Source organism: Musa acuminata, chromosome BXJ1-4 (genome assembly GCF_036884655.1).
Source record: "Musa acuminata AAA Group cultivar baxijiao chromosome BXJ1-4, Cavendish_Baxijiao_AAA, whole genome shotgun sequence".
NCBI lineage: Eukaryota > Viridiplantae > Streptophyta > Magnoliopsida > Zingiberales > Musaceae > Musa > Musa acuminata.
Window position 1 is genome coordinate 878,001 of NC_088330.1, and position 19,465 is coordinate 897,465.

At 38.5% G+C, this 19,465-nt stretch overlaps 2 protein-coding genes across 3 annotated transcripts; both read left to right on the forward strand.

Annotated features, from left to right (window-relative positions):
* The first annotated feature begins 3,765 nt into the window (after window positions 1-3,765).
* Window positions 3,766-4,958, forward strand: LOC135672265 (protein MIZU-KUSSEI 1-like). Its single transcript, XM_065180725.1, has one exon. It carries the CDS (start codon window positions 4,060-4,062, stop codon window positions 4,840-4,842), a length of 783 nt encoding a protein of 260 aa, XP_065036797.1. The 5' UTR covers window positions 3,766-4,059; the 3' UTR covers window positions 4,843-4,958.
* A 3,743-nt stretch (window positions 4,959-8,701) lies between these two features.
* On the forward strand, window positions 8,702-19,160 carry LOC103980413 (uncharacterized). Of its 2 annotated transcripts, none has more exons than XM_009396815.3 (7): window positions 8,702-8,895; window positions 9,017-9,197; window positions 10,967-11,090; window positions 11,680-12,038; window positions 16,702-17,998; window positions 18,158-18,357; window positions 18,467-19,160. In XM_009396815.3, the coding sequence occupies exons 1-7, from the start codon at window positions 8,810-8,812 to the stop codon at window positions 18,539-18,541; spliced, it is 2,322 nt and encodes a 773-aa protein (XP_009395090.2). In that variant the 5' UTR covers window positions 8,702-8,809; the 3' UTR covers window positions 18,542-19,160. The 2 variants fall into 2 exon arrangements, with proteins under 2 accessions (XP_009395090.2, XP_018681120.2); XM_018825575.2 differs by having other exon boundaries at window positions 16,702-17,839.
* The last annotated feature ends 305 nt before the right edge of the window (window positions 19,161-19,465 follow it).

The following is a 19,465-nucleotide window of genomic DNA, read 5'->3' on the forward strand; positions in this document are numbered from 1 at the left end:
AAAACAACCGAGTCCTAATGAACACCAAAGATCGATAATAGGTGACGAATTAGTTATCTCGTCATGAGATGCAGCAAAAATGAGTCACAAAAATATATTGCATCGAGAAGGGAAAACTTAACTTTTGATCAGTTCTCTTATCGCTTTCAACATAATTTCACTTGACTAATCATTAGATTGAATGTTTTAGCCATTTTTGAATTTATTGGTCAGGTGCATTTTGTAATATATTTGAAATGTACTTTAAAAGTTAAATGCACATTTTAAATATAAATAGATATTTGATAATTTTTTCGACTTGGATGTTGTATTGCAAATGCTCTGATGCTATAGCATGAGCAGAATGCTACTGTAGTTTTTCAAAATTTTAAAATATCTTATGATATTATCCATGATCATAATATTATAAATATGACTTGGTGAAAAAATACATGATTTATGTTTTTTATAAGATAAAATTTTATTTATAAGATTATTTTATATTTATGTAGATAATTATATATAAATAAAAGACTCTATGGCGATACTAAATAATTGATTTGTAGAATAAGATGATCATATCGTGACCATAACTTATGATTGAGATTTATCATGGGAATATATTCTCTTGATATTTAAATCTTGTTTGGTGGACAATTAGAAGAGTATCATATTTAAATAGGAGATTAGTGAATTATACTAGATACAAAATTACTATATTTAGAGAGCTTGAAAAGAATTAGAGTTATTATACCGATAGATATAAGTCCTATAGGTTGAGATGAATTTTAGGAAATAATAATTGAAGCATTAGATGTAGAGAATAAAGAAACGCTAAGAAGATGTTGTAATGCAATAAGAAAAATTTATAATTAATTGATGATTTAGTTTGGATATATAAATGGTAGAGATCTAATCTTTTGGATGAGATCAGAAATAAAAAATGCATAGGGGAGGATCTGATCTAAGATGTGTTAATGAAAGCAATATCTTTCCTCATCTCCCGAGTCCTTCTCTCAATAGGAAGATGGAAAGTAATGGACTATTATCGAAAGGTCGATCATGGATCCGAGATGCTAGTAAGTTTGACGATTAACGAGAAGGGGACAAAAACACCAATGAAGATGTTGGGTAGTAGGTATCGATGCGAGCAGAGGGAATGCACGCCAAGTAAAACTGAATAACGATGGAGGATGGAGAAGCGCATCGATCACAAGATGAGACTAATAAGATCAACAAAGTAGAGTAGATTTGCTACAAAGCATATCACCTTAAGAGATCGATAGAGAGAAGTTACACGTCTTCATCTTTGATATAACGTCAAAATCCAAAAACAAAAAGCAGAAATCGAGTTATAAAGCAACAATAAAGTAGACTAGAAAAACAAATAACAGCCACCAAAAAATTATCAAGATAGTGAAAAGGAGTTTTGCTTAAAATAAGAAAGCTATGATATCATGAAGAAGTAAAAAATAAAATTATGAAATGGATAATATCATTCATTCATTGTGTCTTTATACAGATTTTCGAGGAGAGATTTTTCTCAATCATATAATTAAATCATATATTGATTGATCCTAAGTCCTAAATTGATCGAAGATTAAAATATATAAAAAAATTAAAATTATTTTTCATATTAATCTCTATCATAATTTTTTATCAATTAGATTCATAATTAAATAGCACAACTAGCTTGAATAACTGTAACATGTCGGACAGGAATAATTACAAGTAATGGGGTACTTGTAGATGGAGTTAGATTGATCTGTGCCCAATTGGTAAAAGTAATCAACTCAATCCGTGTAGCCAATGTAGCAACAGACGTGTACGTGAAGCCATTTACCGTTTTGGATTTGAGTCCCTTTTTATGTACCATTATGAGTGAGATAATAGAGAGGCGTGCGATAGATTGGCATAATAATGGTTTCCAACTTCGGGTGCAGGCGAATTAAATTCACGAGTATCAGCTAGTGAGAAGAATGGGTTGCCTCTTAGTCCTACAAACTGTACCGTCGATCAATCAATCATACATAAATCGACCAACATCCCAGCATAAGTTCTTCTGATGCTGAGGCTCTTGCAAGTTGGAGGATCTGTATATTTAGTTGCCATCTAATCTCAGACCAACTGGGAATTTTAGTTAGTATTGTGTGCACTAAATATCACCGATTTGCCAATAATATATTAGTATTTCAGTGTAAACATTTGCAATGCCGACGACGTCCTTTGACCGGATAATATGAGGCCTGCATGGCTTTTCCGTGCCGTAATCGTTCGACTCGGGAACAATTACCACCTGCTTCGCGGGTGCCTCGAGCGTCACTTGCCTTTCACTTTCTCATCATGCTTGTGTCACTGTTTGGTCAGACACTGACACTGTCTGACCCTCCTCGGCTCCACCGCTGCTTCCACCATTTTTGTTTTTTGGGTCCGGAAATGTATCACCTTGCCCTGTGAGACACGTTTTGGTAATGGTTGGTGTAAACAATTTTATGCCGTGGTCTCGGGCCAACGCGACTTGATCGGGGGTCCGAATGACGGGGATCTCACGTGGCGTCCCTCGAGATCCCTCAGTGGCCGATCACGGCGGTCCGGTCGGGATGTCGTGTCGGGAGGAAAGCTTTTGCCGCGGCACCGGGAAGAGGTGACCCGTTCTCTCACCTGCACACAGGTCAGGTCGGAAGCTCGGCCCGACCCCTCCGACGATTAAGTCAGTGGATGCGGAAGGGATTTTTGTATGAAGAGGTGCCCCCATTCATTTAGAACTCTGAGGGTATTTATAGGTAAGTTTAGTGTTACCTGATGTGCCCGCCTGTAGGAGCACGATCGTACCTCTGATGGCGTCCGACGTCGTCGTTGGTGTTGCGCGGAGAACCGAACTGCCGCAAGGTATGGGCGAGCCTCGGTCATCGTCCTCCTCTGTCTCGGCCAAGCGTGCGGGGTCAGGCAACAATAAAGTCGTTGTCTGAGAGCAGATGACGTCGGAGCACGTCGAGTCGATATTATTATCCTCTTCCTCGGGCAGAGTGTCGTCCAGACGTGGCTGACGTCGTGGCGCATCATGTCGCCATTATTACCCTCATCGGTAATAGCAATAAAAAGTCATGCCATCTTCTAATCATCAACGCCCTTAATTTGACTGTCAGTCTTTTCTACAAATACATAGCTCCATGTTTTATGAAAATGTTATGTTATTTAATTTAGTTTAAAGATCAATTAGAAGTCCAAGAATTGTTGAGTAATACTCTACAATTTAAAGGCTAGAAACCATCTCTTGAATTGTTCGAAATCATTGCGGATAGCTCTACTCTTTGCAGGATGATGGCTCGAGATTGATTTATCGTTAGAGATCATGATTGATTGACGATGTATGATTACGAGATATTAGTGTAAAATAATCTTTCAATCCGAAATCTTAGCTGTGAAAAGATATGTGCATTGGACATCAGATATGTTCCTCATGCGTTAACATCAGACTGCCACTACCGTGTCATACAAACGGAAGGGGGTCAGTGGTACCGGCGGTGCTTTGTCTCCCCGACCCTGGTGGTCTACGTCCCTGTTGTGTCCTTCCCTTCCCTGCAACCTCAACTCTTTCCCATGCACCCTTCACCCGGTCAAAGCTTCTCCTGTTAAGTTCTTCTCGTCCGCCTGTCCCCACACCACGCCTCTCCCCCCATCCCAAGGCTTCCGCACCAACGGTCTCATCTCCCTTTCACTCACCTTTCTTTTCCTTGTCCATCTCTCTCTCTCTCTCTCTCTCTCTCTCTATTTTTGTTCATCGTATTCTGTATTTTCCTTCTCTGTTTTTCTCCGGAACAAAACAGTTTGCTGGGCTTTATCCTCGGCCATTCCCAGTGTGCTCCAGTCATCGCTCAGGTATTAAAAATATGGAGGCAGCGGCTGACACAAGGACTATAAACATGGAATAAATGCGCCCATCGCTCGAAAGCAGCCACAACAACAAGAAGTGAATCTCTACTCTCTTCGATAATTTCCATCGGTGGTCTTCCTGTTACTCCAGTCCCTTTTGTCTTCACCCGTTCGCCCTCTCTCGCACTCTGCTTCCCTCTCCCACAGATGCGGACCATCATGGCCAGAAGCCCCAGCGAGTCCTTCTCCTTCTCTAAGAGGCACTTCCAGTGGATAGCTGGCAAGGGTGGTGACGACAAAAGGCAAGAAGGAGGGAAGGCGGAGGAGGAGACGTTTACTTTCTCCACCATCGCCTCGTCTTGCGATGATAATGCGCCGATGAAGGTAGAGGTAGCTCCGCCTCCCGCGAGGAAGAAGGGGCCGTCACCGTCCGCGGCAGCGGCGGCAGTCTCTAGGTTGCGGTCGGTGCTGGCAGCGGCAATCGCCGGCAGACATCGACCGGTGGGCATCGGGCCCCGCGTGACGGGCACGCTATTCGGGCACCGCCGCGGCCACGTCTACTTCGCATTCCAAGTCGATCCGCGCGCTTGCCCGGCGGTGCTGATCGAGCTCACCACGCCCACGAGCACGCTGGTCAGGGAGATGGCCTCCGGGCTGGTGCGGATCGCGCTGGAGTGCGAGCGGCGGGCCGGCGGCGGAAAGAAGCTGCTGGAGGGGCCACTGTGGCGTGCGTACTTCAACGGCAAGAAGTGCGGCTACGCGGTGCGCCGAGAGTGCGGCCCGGCGGAATGGAGGGTCTTGCGGGCGGTTGAGCCGGTGTCGACGGGCGCCGGCGTGCTCCCTGGCGACGGCGGAGCCTACGGGGAGATGATGTACATGAGGGCAAGGTTCGAGCGGGTGGTAGGTTCCAAGGACTCCGAGGCCTTCTACATGATGAATCCCGATAACAGCGCCGGCCCCGAGCTCAGCATATACCTGCTCAGAGTCTAAACAAGCTATTTCTTTCTCGGGAGGATCTTCTTGTCACTTCATTCATTGTCTTCCTCGATCTCCTTCTCACCTTCGTCTCCTACTAGTAATAATTAAGTCCTTTGTGGTTGCTCTCATCCTGGTCTGCTTATTTTCCTTCTCTTCTTCTGCTGGCAATGCTTCAGAGCATATCGGTTACGTATTTTTATCGTATGCATGTATAGGCTTTGTAATTTCACGTTCTTGGAGAAGAGGATCGACGTAATAGAAACTCTTCATTATTATTATTATTATGGTCATTCACAATGTAATTCCATTAACCCCTGTGACTATGATGTCTTCATATCGCTGTAGTGATCGTGCCTGTTGTTATAACTCGAGCATCGCTTGCAATGGCCGAGTATGGAACGATGACGCAGTGGAACACGCTAAAACCGGGAGGTGCCTGCGAGTTGTCTTTTCTAGTAGCCCAGCCTCACATAACGGGTGTGGAAGTGACAGTGGGTGACCGAGAGGAGGTACCACTCTTCCCGGTGGATGATGCCGTGATGGAACTTGAAGTGATGTGCGTGCATATTGTTTAGGGTCCATAGCTCTCCTACAGGACGAGTCAGGAAAACATTCTGCTTTGCTCTTATCTTTTTCTTTAGATTAAAGCATGCTTGGCCATCGCGTGACTACTCTCAGTATAATATTAATACCCTTAGGAGGATCGATCGGGAAACATTAGTGTTGTTGCTTGGGAATTGGAACTATCTAAATGAGTCTGTGGTTCTCTCATAATTGATGAATCTGGCAACAGGAAGCTTTGAGTGATCTCAAGGAACAATGTTTAGCTTTTGGTAAATCCCAGAAGAGAGATCTTACAAGGTGGCTTTTCACTTTAATTTGTCTCGAGAGATCCTCTCCATCTTCGATCCTTTACTTTCTGGCTTGCTCCCAGACTTTGCCTTTAAATAATTCAGCTTTCAGGCTTAAGAAGGTCTCAATTGGCTCTTGGTGGGGAGAGAAAACCAAGAACTACTACTAAATTTGATTCTGGTGCCGGAGCAGATCCAGGAACAGCCATATTTAGACGCACAACTGACAGAAGATTAAGAAATAAGATCTATAAGGACAATGGAAAGATTGTGATGCAAATTAAAGGGAATGAAACCTTGATGATTAAGAATGGAAAGACCTCCGGATACAGGGACTACTCCAAGCTCTCTGGATCCGAAGCAATGGAATGTAGTTCTGCCACACAAGTAGAACGATGCAACTTGTGTGCACCGCAAGCCCATTTCCCAAGGGAAGAGAAGACAGCAAGCACCAAAGAAACACTGCATCTGGGACCAGAGTCCTCGTTGCTTAAATCCTTAGGAGGGAGGCCCTAGACCCGGTCAAGGAAAGCGGAAAAGCTAAAGGCAAGGGGACACGATCTCTGTTGCTTTGGGAATTTGAGCTCTCGTTCAGGTTTGTCATCCCGAGGAGAGAGAGAGAGAGATTGCAGACAGTGTTGGTGACAGCTGGGACAGGGAAATTTTGGTCCGATTGCCGCATCGATCGCCGAGCCTCGGGGGGTGTGGGGGGAGGAAGTCCATGAGGCTCACCTCGTCGGCTGCTGTGGTTCAAAGCTAAAGAATAAAGAGGCTTGTGATGGGAACCCTTTTCAATCTTGGCATCATGAAACTCCTATCATCGTCATTATTATCACGACAACCTTAGGAATCATCTTCCTTAGGAAGGAGCTTTCGCCATTAATGGCCAAGCGAGATCTTGTACTGCAGTGACTTGACTTGTTTGTTGCATCCACGGCAGCAGTGTGTCAGAATGGTGTAAGAACGATGGAGACGTTAACATGAGCATGCATGAACAACGTGATATCTGCTGAAATAAAATTCATACAAAACAATGTCGTCAAATACCTATTTTGTGAGCATTTACAAATAGGAGTCATTAATCGGCCCACCTCATACCATTTATTGTACCATCGATGAATCAGACGTCTCTCTACCTAGTGGAGCATAATAATGAATTGGCATTCTCTCGCCAATCCCTTCACCTACTGCACATTCAGTAGTTTCATACTCACAATCTCATCGCCATGTTTTTCTTTGTTAGTGTCAAAAATAATTCTTAATTTCATGTGATACTGATTTGATTCTTCATTCTAATCTTGCTTTCTTAGAAACAAACTCCACAGCAACAAGACAAAAAGAAAATGAATCAAATTCAAAGAGATTAGATGCAAATGCGTTCGTTCTTGGAGATGCCCTTCTCATCATCGTGTTGCTACAAGGATTGATTACATGAGTGATTGCCCACTGAATTTAGTCATATCACTCAAACTCTTTAAGCTTGAACTTGTTACACGCGTAGATCTGATGCTTAGTCGAAAGACAAGAGCCAAGTCAGCTCCATCATCCTCTGCTACGCAGATGAACAAAATGATGCATCATCATTGTGACACTGGACGAAGGGTCCTTTCCTAAAGCCATCACCGTATCCAAAAAGCAATAGAAAATGCACCAAAGTAAAACTATTCTGCACATTTGAAGTATTTAAAATGGATAAGATTAAAATTAATTTATAAGAATTTAATAAATATATTATTATTAATTTCAGTTTAAATCAACAGTTTGGACCAAATAAAATTGATAGACCAGTTAGCCTATCATGACATTGCATTGTGAGGGAGCTCAAATAGAAAAGGACTACCCACAGTAGGGGTGATTGTAATACCATTGATTAATTCATATCGAAAGTGGACAAGATTAAGATTAACTTATAAGAGTTTGATGAATATATTATTATTAACTTCAGTTTAAATATTTTAATCAATGATTTAGACCAAATAAAATTAATAGACCTTTATGCCCGACCATGACAAAAGATATAACTCATATACATAGAATTTCTTTAATAATCCAAAAATATTATCATAAAAAAGGAGTCATAGAGGCAAACTACCACCATCGTTTCCAAATAATAAAATAAATAAACTAACAGGAATGACTAACTTACCTCTTGTTACAATACAATCGAGGTGTTTAGAAGTTGGAGGATTCAAATCAAGATCCTATAAATAACTTATTATTAAATAACTTAAATTTTAGGTGTAGATTTAAAATCAATTAATGTCCTTTTACGAGTGTGACGATGGTGCCGAGTGAAGAATAAAGGTAAGTCGAGATCTTACAAAAACCATACCATGGCATACCTAACAAGACTTGTATGATTCTTAAGTTAATTTGAATTCAAATGATTTAGTCAAGTACCGAAAATAAAAAATGTAACTTATATTAAATAAAGTTCAATGATCAATAAATATCTTGGGGCTTTTTTTCATAGTGTATATGTGATTATTGAATCTAATGTCATGGTTAATGTTCGAAATGGTTGCATACATCACTCGATCATAGGAGGATTATGGAGTCATGTGTCAAACTCAACGAATACAAGAAACATATCATTGAGTCAGCTTTCCATTGGTGTCACATAGCTTTAATCGAACCAACAATTAGATTTGGTTCGATTCATTCCTTAATGATTCGGTTGGGTTGAATTCAACACTCCTACTGTTAATTAACATTTCATTGATGATTTAGATGTGGATCCAGTTGGTCAAGTTCAATCCAATGATTTAGATACGAATTCAAGCACAAATCCGACATTTACATATATATATATATAAATAAATATATATATATATATATACATATAAATAAATATATATATACATATATATTGTCCTAAGTTTTAATTTTCACATCCCTCACAAATGAGTTTGTTATACGCTCTAATCATGTTTAGAGTCGGAATCAGGTCGGGTTTACGGATGAGTCGATCCGAGCCACATCATCATATTTATATCCGCTATCGGACCCGAACCCTGGCGACCTCTGTGCCCACGGCGTCGCCTGGAAGGAAGAGGAAGAAGATAGAAGAGCGTCAAAGAGGGGATCCTTCGGTCGGTCTCTTTCTGGTCTCTTCCGAGCGAGCATCGATGACGGCGGGCGATCCCGAGAAGCGGCTTCAAAATGTCATGGACAAGCTCTACCGTGCGCCCAAACCCAAACCCTCTCTCCCCAGGTCTCTTCCACCCGAAACCCTAGAAAATATCCCAGAATTTTTTTTCCTTATGTTTATTGAAATACTAGTGAGCTGATCCTGATCGGGGTTTTGCTTGTGGTGTGGCGGCGGTGGGAGCCAGTGGGAAGAGAGCGGAATCGGGTTGGACAGGGAGCTTCCAGAAGGGAATGAGGGTTCCGGCCGTGGCGGCAGCGTCGATGGGGCTCCTCGGGCCGGCTCCGCCATGCCGGCCGTGGGATCGAGGGGATCTCATGAGGAGATTGGCTACATTCAAGGCCATGACTTGGTTCGGAAAGCCCAAGGTTTGGATTTTCTGTTTTTTTTCTTCTCTTCCCGATGAAAACTATTTCTTTTTAGTTTTATACATTACACTGGTCATATTTGCTGCTAATGATGTTTTATTTGAGCACATTTACAATTACATAAGTAATGGATAAGTGGAAGTTTGGGGCTTAATTTTCTCTTCGCTACTTTTGGATTTCTGCATATTAAATTTCGAATTTTAGAGACAGATATGCTATTTTAGTTTCTTGATGATTCCTTGTATAAGGAAAAAAATTATTTTATATGGCTAGGAAGTGGATTTTTCTTCTTTAAAAACTAGGAAATCATTTCGTGTAGTTATGGAATTATTGTAAGAAAAAAGATGTCTATAATTTGAGTTGAAAAATAAAAAAAGACAATGGACAAGGAACAATGATTTTCCTGTTTAGGAATCTAAAGTTTTAGGTTTGACATTTAAGAAATAGAATTGGCATCTTCCTTTTTTATTGAAAAATTCTCATTTGACTTCTTTTATTTGGATGGATTGTGCATTTTGATTCTGACACTATTGATGATTCTTAATTGAGTCTGAATTTCAAACAAGTAATGACCTTGGGCTGTTGGAAAATCAGGGGCTTAAATGCCTCAACTAAATAATATGATGTCAAAAAGTGGATGTATATGAACAGATGTCTGGCACTGTAGAAACAAGGGTTAGATGTGGAAATCTTTTTGGGAATTTTACTAACATGACACCCTAGTTTAGTCCCACATTAGAAGTGAGAGGAAATTCGAGTTGATTTATGCGATTGGAGTGGGTCCATTATCATAACACTTGGGTTTAAGTATTTTGGTTTAGTGATTTAGTCTCATCAAGTTAATGTGTTAGGCATGGGCTGTTATATCGTGTCAACTGGTGCTATCGATCATTGTGCAAATTGGTACAAACCAATCGGTCTTGACATATGTATGTCGGTACACTATGTTGGTACGTTGGTACATATCAATTTTTGAAAAGATTGAAAATGATCGAAAATTAAAACAAATAATTTTTAGTGTTCTCAATCCTAGTTTAATGGTTTTTTATTATATTTAAATGAGAATAGAGTAGATATAAGGCATAAAGGAATAGAAATTCTAGGTTACACAGATGAGAAAGACACTAATCATCCTTAACAAGCTCTGATTAGGCCTGAATTATGAAAACCACTATTCTTCAGTCTTAACAGTCTATGAAAATCAAATAAGAACTTCTCTCAATTTTTTGAATTGATGGACTTAAAATTTGTAGGAAAGAAAGGTATATTGACGGACTTATATGTACCGTCTGGTACGGACGGTATTATTTGAAATTAAAATCCTTGGTATATACTGTAGTATCTTCGAAGTTGTACTACTGGAGTTTTGGTGGAATTGTTAATGGGTCGTTACATTTAATACAAGCAATGAGACATATATTCTATATCTCTTTTTATTGATTCTAATAGCATTAAGAAAATGAAATAAAAATAAATTACTTACCAAAAGAAAAAGGAGGTGTGCATTATAGTTGTTAGAAGCAGTTTCTTTCATGTATTGCCTGTGCTTTCAAAATTCAGTTTTAATTTTGAAGCAACCAGATATACATGGTGGCTAAATCATATTGGACTTGTGCACATTTCTTTGATTTGAAAAGTCTGGAAGCTTGTAGGTTTAGCAGCTTTCACAAGATATCTCTCATCTTTTATTTACATGTAATTTGTTATCTACATTCTCTTTTAGTACCTTTATTAGTTGAATCTTTATTGAAACTTTTTCTCTTCTCCAGGCAATTAGTCCTGTAAATTGTGCAAGGAGAGGTTGGATAAATGTGGAAATGGATGTCATAGCATGTGAGGCATGTGGAGCACGACTCCTCTTTGCAACTCCTTCTTCATGGCCATTGCAACAAGGTTTGTATGCTTTCTATTATCATTCCATGGTTTACAATTGCAGTAATGCATCTTGGCATGGTTTTTAAATCTCGGCTCAGTACTAATGTTGGTCCTTGGTTGACCAGTGTGATATCAGTATATATGATGGTGTCCTCAACTTTACTGCTTGATATTATTGAAGAAAAATTTTTTTAATGAAAAAATATGAATACTGAGGAGCACGATAGTATAATAAGGTTTTGGTCAGATAAGAAAATATTGACTGGTACGTACTAGTTCAACTGATATTTGAAACTATGCATCCTGGACTGTAATAATAATTGAGTCAGTTTCAAAATCTTCATGCTTTAATCTTTCCCTTAACGAATTAAAAGATCACTGAGGTGAATCTTTTGACTCGCAATTCTAGATTTACAGTTTATGTCCATGTTGTTCTTTATTTTGGTTATTAGACATGTATGGTATGTCTTGTGGAACTCTCATTATTGTTGAAATATCATGTCTAGCAGGTATAAATATTATATATAGTCATCAAAATATTGATTTCTATAGTGTTCTTTTTCACTCCCAAATTTTCTGATGGTGTTTCAACTACTTGTTAATCTAGTTGAGAAGGCTGCTGCTGTGTTCAGCTTGAAACTTGATAATGGGCATAAGCTTTTGTGTCCCTGGATCGACAATGCATGTGATGAGGCATTAACTCTGTTTCCTCCTTCACCTCCTCATGCTTTATTGGAGAGCTATCGTGAACGTTCTCTTGCACTCCTGAAGCTCTCTGCCCTCCCTGTGATTTCATCCTCAGCCATTAATTACATGAAAATGAAAAGTCCTCAGTTAGAAAACTTCCTCTCAGAGTCATCTGATTACCCAATTAACTTGAGCAAGGGTATTAAGATTGTTGATAGTTCAATATGCAAGGACATGGATGGTGGCTATGGAACTGTTACAGCTGATTTATTTTACCAGGTTTGCTTCCTTGTACAGTTTCCTTTACGGCTCAAACTAAGAGCATCTTATTCTGCAATTGTTCTTTTTATATGCTACATGTCTGATAGTTGCAGTTCTAGAACTTTGAAGCTTTTATTTTCTTTTACTAACTTCGCTTAGCTAAATCTTATGCTTGCTATGATAACATCTTAAATTAGTTTGATTTTGGACATTGCTATAAGATCTCTAACGAGAACATATGGATTATTTTGCTTGAAAACCAATTTATACCTCAAATAACAAAAGTTTGTTTGGAACCTACCTCATCTAGTGGTGTACTAATATTAAGATGTGTTGCCTTTTTAGATGGAATGTTTAAGAAGATGGAATAGACAAATTTTGCACGCTTGAAGGGAAATTTTATTGTTAAAGATATTAAAATGAATGTGAAATTAGCCATATTTGGTTACTTAGTTTCATAGAAATGTATTTTGCCATAAATATTAATTTTGTAATTCTCAAAGGATCATAATTGGATTTAAGACTAACAGTGGTCCATATTGGTTGAATTTGCTGAATTGTATTGTGCAATTGGTTTTTCTCTCTCACTCCCTATAGACAATCAAAACTTGACCCAAATAGGTGGACTCTGAATATTGAACAGAAATCGGCTAGAAATTGAATCAACTTAATTAGTTGAACACTTCCATGGATCAGTGGGGTTTTGTAAAAAGTTGGTCCATATTGGAAGGATATATAAATCACTGTAGGATTGGTCAATTCTGATTGTTCAGCTGACCTAACATCAAATAGACTTGGGATATGCTAATCACAAACCATTTTTTGGAATCATATTAGCAAAACATAGGCTAGCTAGGCTGATTAATAGTACTTGGGTTTTTTGAACACTATCTTGATTTTCTATAAAGTAAATATTAGTGGCCAAATGGATGAGGCTCACTCCACTCAAGAAGCTGGGAATGTTCGAACATCAGAAGCCTTACCAACATCTAGGAGGCTTTTTCCATGATTTGATGGCCTGATGTCCAGTAGTGATGGAAGGCCAGGGAGCCATCTTACTGTTTCACCAACCATCAACCTTAAACTGAAGTATGAAAGACGAAAAGGTGCTATGATTTCTCAAGTGCTTTTTTTTTGGTAAATTTGAAATCATGATTTATACCTTTGGCATCCATTATGTGAGACTTGTGTATTCATTAATTTTTACTAACAAGATAGATATAGTGTGTGTATTCCTTGTTGATTGTTCATCACTTCATCATGGGAGAGTTTACATGCCTTTTGAAACAAATGCAGTAATTCAAAGGGTTTAGACTTTTATCAGTTTATGTGAGGTTTTTCGTTGGTGCATGCTTATGAGTAAAATTGTTCAGCTATAGGTTATTATTTTATTCTGTGGTGTACTGCACTTTTTTGTTATTTTGCATTTTTTATTCAAGTTTGTCTAGTTTTGTTTCCTTTATATGAAACAAAATTACTTGTTTGCATTATATGAAAGAGCTTGTTTTATCTTGTTTCAAGTCAGCTTTTTCTTTTTTAGATGTTATTTTGTGAGATAAAATATATCTGTCTTGTAAAACAAAGATATCACTTGTGTTATTTAGATTTTGCAAGCAAAGGGGGTGGTAGTTTTAGATAGTACATATTCGACCCAGGATGTGTGCAAGTCGTTTAAATTATAGCAGAGAGAATTTCAATTTTTCGAAATAAAAGTAGTTGTTGGATGGAGAATATAATCCTGAACTATAAATATCTTGATTTTGTTCAACTGACATGATTTACTTTTAAGTACTTATTTGTAGTCTTATTTCATTGGCTTATCTACTATTTATTTATTATTTTTCTTACCACAGTTGTTACTTGATTCTTCTGCCAGCAAAGTGTTCAAGTATAAAAACATTTGTTGTGAAAGCCTAAAATTATGTTGATATCTGCTCTTTGAGCTTAGTCTATTGTCATTGACTTGGATATGTTATTACTCTGGCTGAAACAAATGGAATTCCTCAGTTTTTGGGTTTTCATCAGTTTGTGTGATATCAATTTTTTAGTGTCTGATGCAAAGTTTCAACCTGGTCTATTCAAATTTGTAGTTTTCTCTTATGTACATCAATTATTTTAGATTTAGAAAGTCACTGTATGATGTTGATGAGAAAAACCAAGTCTTAACTCATTAGAGCATTAGAGTTGTCATTTGGCATTGAAAAAATTACTTATTTTTTCTAGAAACTGAGACTTTTAATGGTTATTAACTTGAAACAGCTATGTTGGCCTATTACATGATAGACTTTCTAGATAACCATGTGATTCAAATTGTTCAGACTTTGAGCAACAAAACACATGTATAACATAGATGTTAAAGAGCATAAATTAGAATATCAATAATTCAACATGTATATAAATACAAATTAAAATTTGGCAAAACACAACTATAATTGGGATAAATACATGATTTTTATATTATTAGAACTTATATAATGTAATTGGAAACTTATTATGAAGAAGATATATAAGACAAATGAAATTTTTTGAAGCTATAATTAAGATGATTGATACACAAGGAAATAATCTAAAGTATTAGAAGAAGAATCAAATTGTAAGCAAGGTCTGCAATTTTGTACCGTATCAGAGTTTCGACGTTCGCTCGGTACGGTACGAAACTGTATACCGAGCGGTATACCGTTCGGTATGCCGCTCGGTATATATATATATATATATATATATATATATATATAATGCTATTTTATTATTATTTTTTGTTCCGTCCGATAGCAGGCGATCTGCGTACCGGTATGTCGTCGGACCGGTACGTACCAGGTGGTATCATTCGGTATTGCCTACCTTGATTGTAAGCATCAAATTATAGGAGAAGACTAAGATTAACTTGTATACAAAAATATGCTAGGTAGCTTAGCCGATAAATACTCTTAGATTCAAGGTTTTTAATTTCGATGTGTACCACCCGGTACGAGCGGTATGTATTGATCCGAGAGCTTCTCGGCACGTGGACCACCTGTTATTGGGCGGCACCAAAGTTTTGACCCCGTATCGGCGGAAGCCGAAAGCTTGGTCTTCCAGCCTGCAAATGCAGGGAACACCGATGCAAGCAGAGTCCCGTCGTCAAATTCTCGACCCAAATTGCAACGACGGAGAATATTAAATGCAAGAAAAAGGGGATCAAATCCAAGGTAGAGATAGAAGACCGAGGTTGAGGAGAGATTGTTGGGGCAACGTCGGAAGGAGCCCCATCGATTGACTATAGGGTGTGGAGATGCTGTCGCATGGCGACGATGACGAGAAGTGGTTGGCGGAGGGCATCGTCGGCATCCAGCACAATGCCTTCTACATGCACCGTGCCTTGGTTGGAACCCAATCCCATTACGACGCCCTAATTGTTAAACCTAACCTTCACTATTCGCCCAACGTTGTTCTGCTTCTCGTCTGACCTCTATCTCCTATCCTGTGCTAGGATTCCAATGACTTGAAGAATACGCTTAGGTACTCAGTGCAGATGCTATCGAAGCTACAGACCTCTTTGCTCTCCCCGTACAAATACTATAAGCTCTGTGAGTTGGGATATCTATTTGATCTTGCTTGTAGTGAATGTTGCTTGTGTAGAAGCTAGATCTTAATATATTTCTTTTCCGCGGATTAGGAAGATATGTGGGCCTTTCAAGTATTTTCAAAGGGTTTTCAGCTATTTTAGGCGTACCGGTATGCCCTAACATACCGTTGGTACGTACCATACCGAGCAAGGCTCGGTACGGACCGAAATTGTGCACCTTGCTTGGATCATTACAAGATTGTGGGTTAGAAATTTGCCTTCACCACCTATCATTTGCACTATATATATATATATATATATATATATATATATATATATAAACAAAATATATGATTTGATAAACAAATGGCAAAGGCAAAATATGATTTGGAGCTGAGGTCCCTGTTTTAAACTATTATACTAAAACAGTGGTTTCATGATGGATGCATAGCCTCCTATACATACTTTTAATTCATAGGCAACTAAATTTCATGCACATCTGTCACAGTTTTTTGGTTCATTATGTTAGGTACATTACTTCTGTGATCCTATTCAGATTAATCATGTAAAAACTAGTTAACAAGACTGATTGCAAGTAAACCTAGTAGATCAATATTAATAAGGCTGCATGCGTTGATCCTACCTATACACCAGATTGGCAAGAGTCTCATGCATTGCTTCACCCTTTAAGTGGCAATTCATGTTTCTCTCAACCTTGAGGTCATGGGTCAATACCTAACTAGGCAGTTTAGGGTGAGCACATTGAATCCAAAGGAATATATGTACTTTTTGTTGCCAAGTCAGCAGGGGCATGTACCCATCCAGGCCCTCGTGACTCTGCCAACGGTGATAGGCATGATAACTTATATTTAACAACCTTGTTTTGGGACAACTTTTCGAAGTTCATTTAAAATAGTCCCATGGGTTATAAAGCTTTCAATTCCTTGGTTCAAAGCTTATTGTTTTTCTTTGCATTTAGAGAGTTAGAGGTATTAAGGTTTTCTATTGCTTTCTGGTTTCTTCTGTGTTTCATTTTGCTTTCTGAATCCTTTATCACTGGCTTGTTAGGCTTTAGACAAATACATGAAATTTCTGGGTCTTCAAATGCTGAGATTTAGATGTGTTCACATAAAATTGCAGGTTTGGAAAATTATTTGCCTGTGTGGGTGGGAACCTAGGCTACTTCCATATGTTGTTGACTGTGAAGACCGATCAGATCTGTTGGGAGAAAATTCTCCTCCTTCAAAATCATCACCACCGATACTCCATGAACAGAAAGATGGTCTAACCATTTACTCGAGTGGAATTGGTGATATTGAGTCGAGAAGTACTGGTGTTACTAATGATGACTATGATCCTGCATCTGTTGTCTTAGACTGCAGATTTTGTGGTGCTTGTGTGGCATTATGGGCTTTTGCAACTGTTCGACGCCCTTTAGAACTTTACACCATAGTTTCAGATTCCAGTAATCAAAATGAAGCAACCACTTCCAGAGTTCTAGTTTGTAAAACGGAAGCTTCTGGAGCTGTTAATTTGGACTTGGGGACTTATGATTCTAGTAAAGGAGATACTGATACTTGCCATGGTGGTTCAGCAATGAAAGAAAAATCACTAGGTTCGAATTTGTCAATTGCTGGTGGTCCTCCTCCAAGAAGACAAAATTTCCAACCACGAGTTTCTTTTCCCATTGTTAGCCGACATTTAAGAACTGAACTCAGTTCACACAGAAACTGTGTATCACTTGAATATTCATGCGAGAACCAAGTAAATAATGAGTGTTTACAAGTAGAAAGTGATCCATCTTGGCTTCAAAATGATACAGGTGGGGCTCTTGTTAGATCACATAGTCGAGGATTGTTGAAGCGCAAAAGAAGTGAAAATGAAAGTTTGTTTAGAGATGGTGATGCTAATGCTCTATCCCAACTGGACAAAGATATTCATGGTGCAAGCATTACTGGTGGTGGCAGTGCCTCCATGGGTGGGAAGGACATCATTGAGCATGAAGCTAACTTGCTGCGTCAGGACAGTAATCTTCAAAACCAAGAAGTTGACACTCAAAATACATTAGAGGTTACCCATGGAGATAAAAAGGATGCTGAGAGAGGAGAGGTATCCCATGAGATAGCAGAGGGTGGAGGGGAAACTACAACTACAAATGCTCTCCTCACCATTAAGAATCTTGATGACACAGAAACTAAATCTGCCACTGAAAAAGCAGACATCTGCAGTAAATCCAGCAACGAGACAATACATCATGGTGGAATATCAAACAACCATGGTGACTCTACTACCTCTGCTTCAGATATTGATGCAGTTTTATCTATTAATTGTGTAAATGCAGAAAAAGGTGAAAAGGATTGTGATGTTAAGATGAATATAGACAATCTAACTAGCAAAGGATTATGTTTCAAAAATGGAGATGCAAATGACACACTTGGTGAGAATCTTTTTTCATATTATTAATATTATTTTTATTTAAATTGTTTCAAGTTATTTAATCATTTCTTCCTCCTATGACAATTTGTGTTGGTGCTGATTTTGTATTTGTGATGCTTCTTAAGCATGAATTTAAATGGTGTTTTTTTGTGTGATTTAGAGAAGGAATCGACACGAATGCTGTATAATAGAACCAGCCAGTTTGATCCAATCAGGCGACACAGGCCCTACTGCCCCTGGGTTGCTCCGGATGATGGTGAAGCTGTGCCTGGGTGGAAACTGACTCTCTCTGCTGTGGTTCATCACAAGAAGGATTCTTCTCTTGCAAGTTTAGAGACCTCATCAACCCTGCTTGATGACGTAATACATTTTTTTTTTTGAGTGTTAATTAATCAATGCTTTGCATATTGTTTTCTGGGTATAGAAGCTGAAGACAAATGCATACTCATACTTATTTTACATATTGCAGATGGATGATCCCATTGTTTCAGTGCGGAAGCTATTTTCATCCCCATCCCCAAAAAGGTTGAAGGGTAGCCGTTGATAGCTTAAAGAGGCATGAGCCCAAACATATGAACTGAAAACTGCACTACTAGCAGAATGAGGATGCACTTAAATGACTTCCAATCAGAGCTGCTCAAGTTGCCAGTGCAAGTACTTATGTCAACCTATGTGCCAATATCATTTTGATATCTCTCTCTCACACACACACACACACACTCTCTCTCTCTCAAGATGAAAATAAGCTTCAGATGAGAGGGATGTTGTAGTAGAATTGAAGGTGTGGTTTCTGAACCAGTGAAGAACATTCTTCGAGGTGAGATGAGCTTGGAGGATGCATGTACAGAGAATGTAGGTAATGAAGTTTCTTACATCGAAACAGTGTTTGTCACCCTTTGGACCATGAAGGAGACTTATTTTTCGGCGCTCGTTTCAGCAACTGCTTTAATGATTATGTATATAACCAGCATAGTTTTTTGTTCTGCTGTTAGCTACTTGTTTTGTTTGTGAGCTTTCTGAGATTCTCTTGGGAGTCTTCCCTCGGTATGGGTTTGTGTGCCCTAAGATCAGGAGGAATTGTGGACATGCAACAATTCAAGAATTTGTAGGTCATTTTGTTTATTATCAGTAAAAAATTGAGGAACATTGTGTGAAATCTCAAACAGGAGCTAGTGATGAGTTGTTGAACATCTTGAATGGATGATCTTAATATTCGAATCTGTAAACATTTTTAAGCTAATTCTTTGCATTTGATCCAAAGGGTTATTCGTATCATTTCAGTTGCAGTTCTGAGGTAGAGATTTTGGGACAATCTTATATTACTTTCGGTAGTTAGATTTTTTAGTATCTCGATTTTTAGATTTAAAAAATTTATATTAATATTTTTATAAATATAAAAAAATATTTGATTTTATTTACTCTTAATTTTATCGATGAAAATAAGATTATTGATTTTGTCAATGATAAA

Bases quoted from the DNA above. Each gene is read 5' to 3' on its own strand.
- LOC103980413 (XM_009396815.3), top strand. From the start codon at position 8,810: ATGACGGCGGGCGATCCCGAGAAGCGGCTTCAAAATGTCATGGACAAG. The intron at 12,039-16,701 runs GTTTGCTTCCTT...ATAAAATTGCAG, and splicing joins CAGCTGATTTATTTTACCAG to GTTTGGAAAATTATTTGCCT. The intron at 17,999-18,157 runs GTGAGAATCTTT...TGTGTGATTTAG, and splicing joins AGATGCAAATGACACACTTG to AGAAGGAATCGACACGAATG.
- LOC135672265 (XM_065180725.1), top strand. From the start codon at position 4,060: ATGCGGACCATCATGGCCAGAAGCCCCAGCGAGTCCTTCTCCTTCTCT.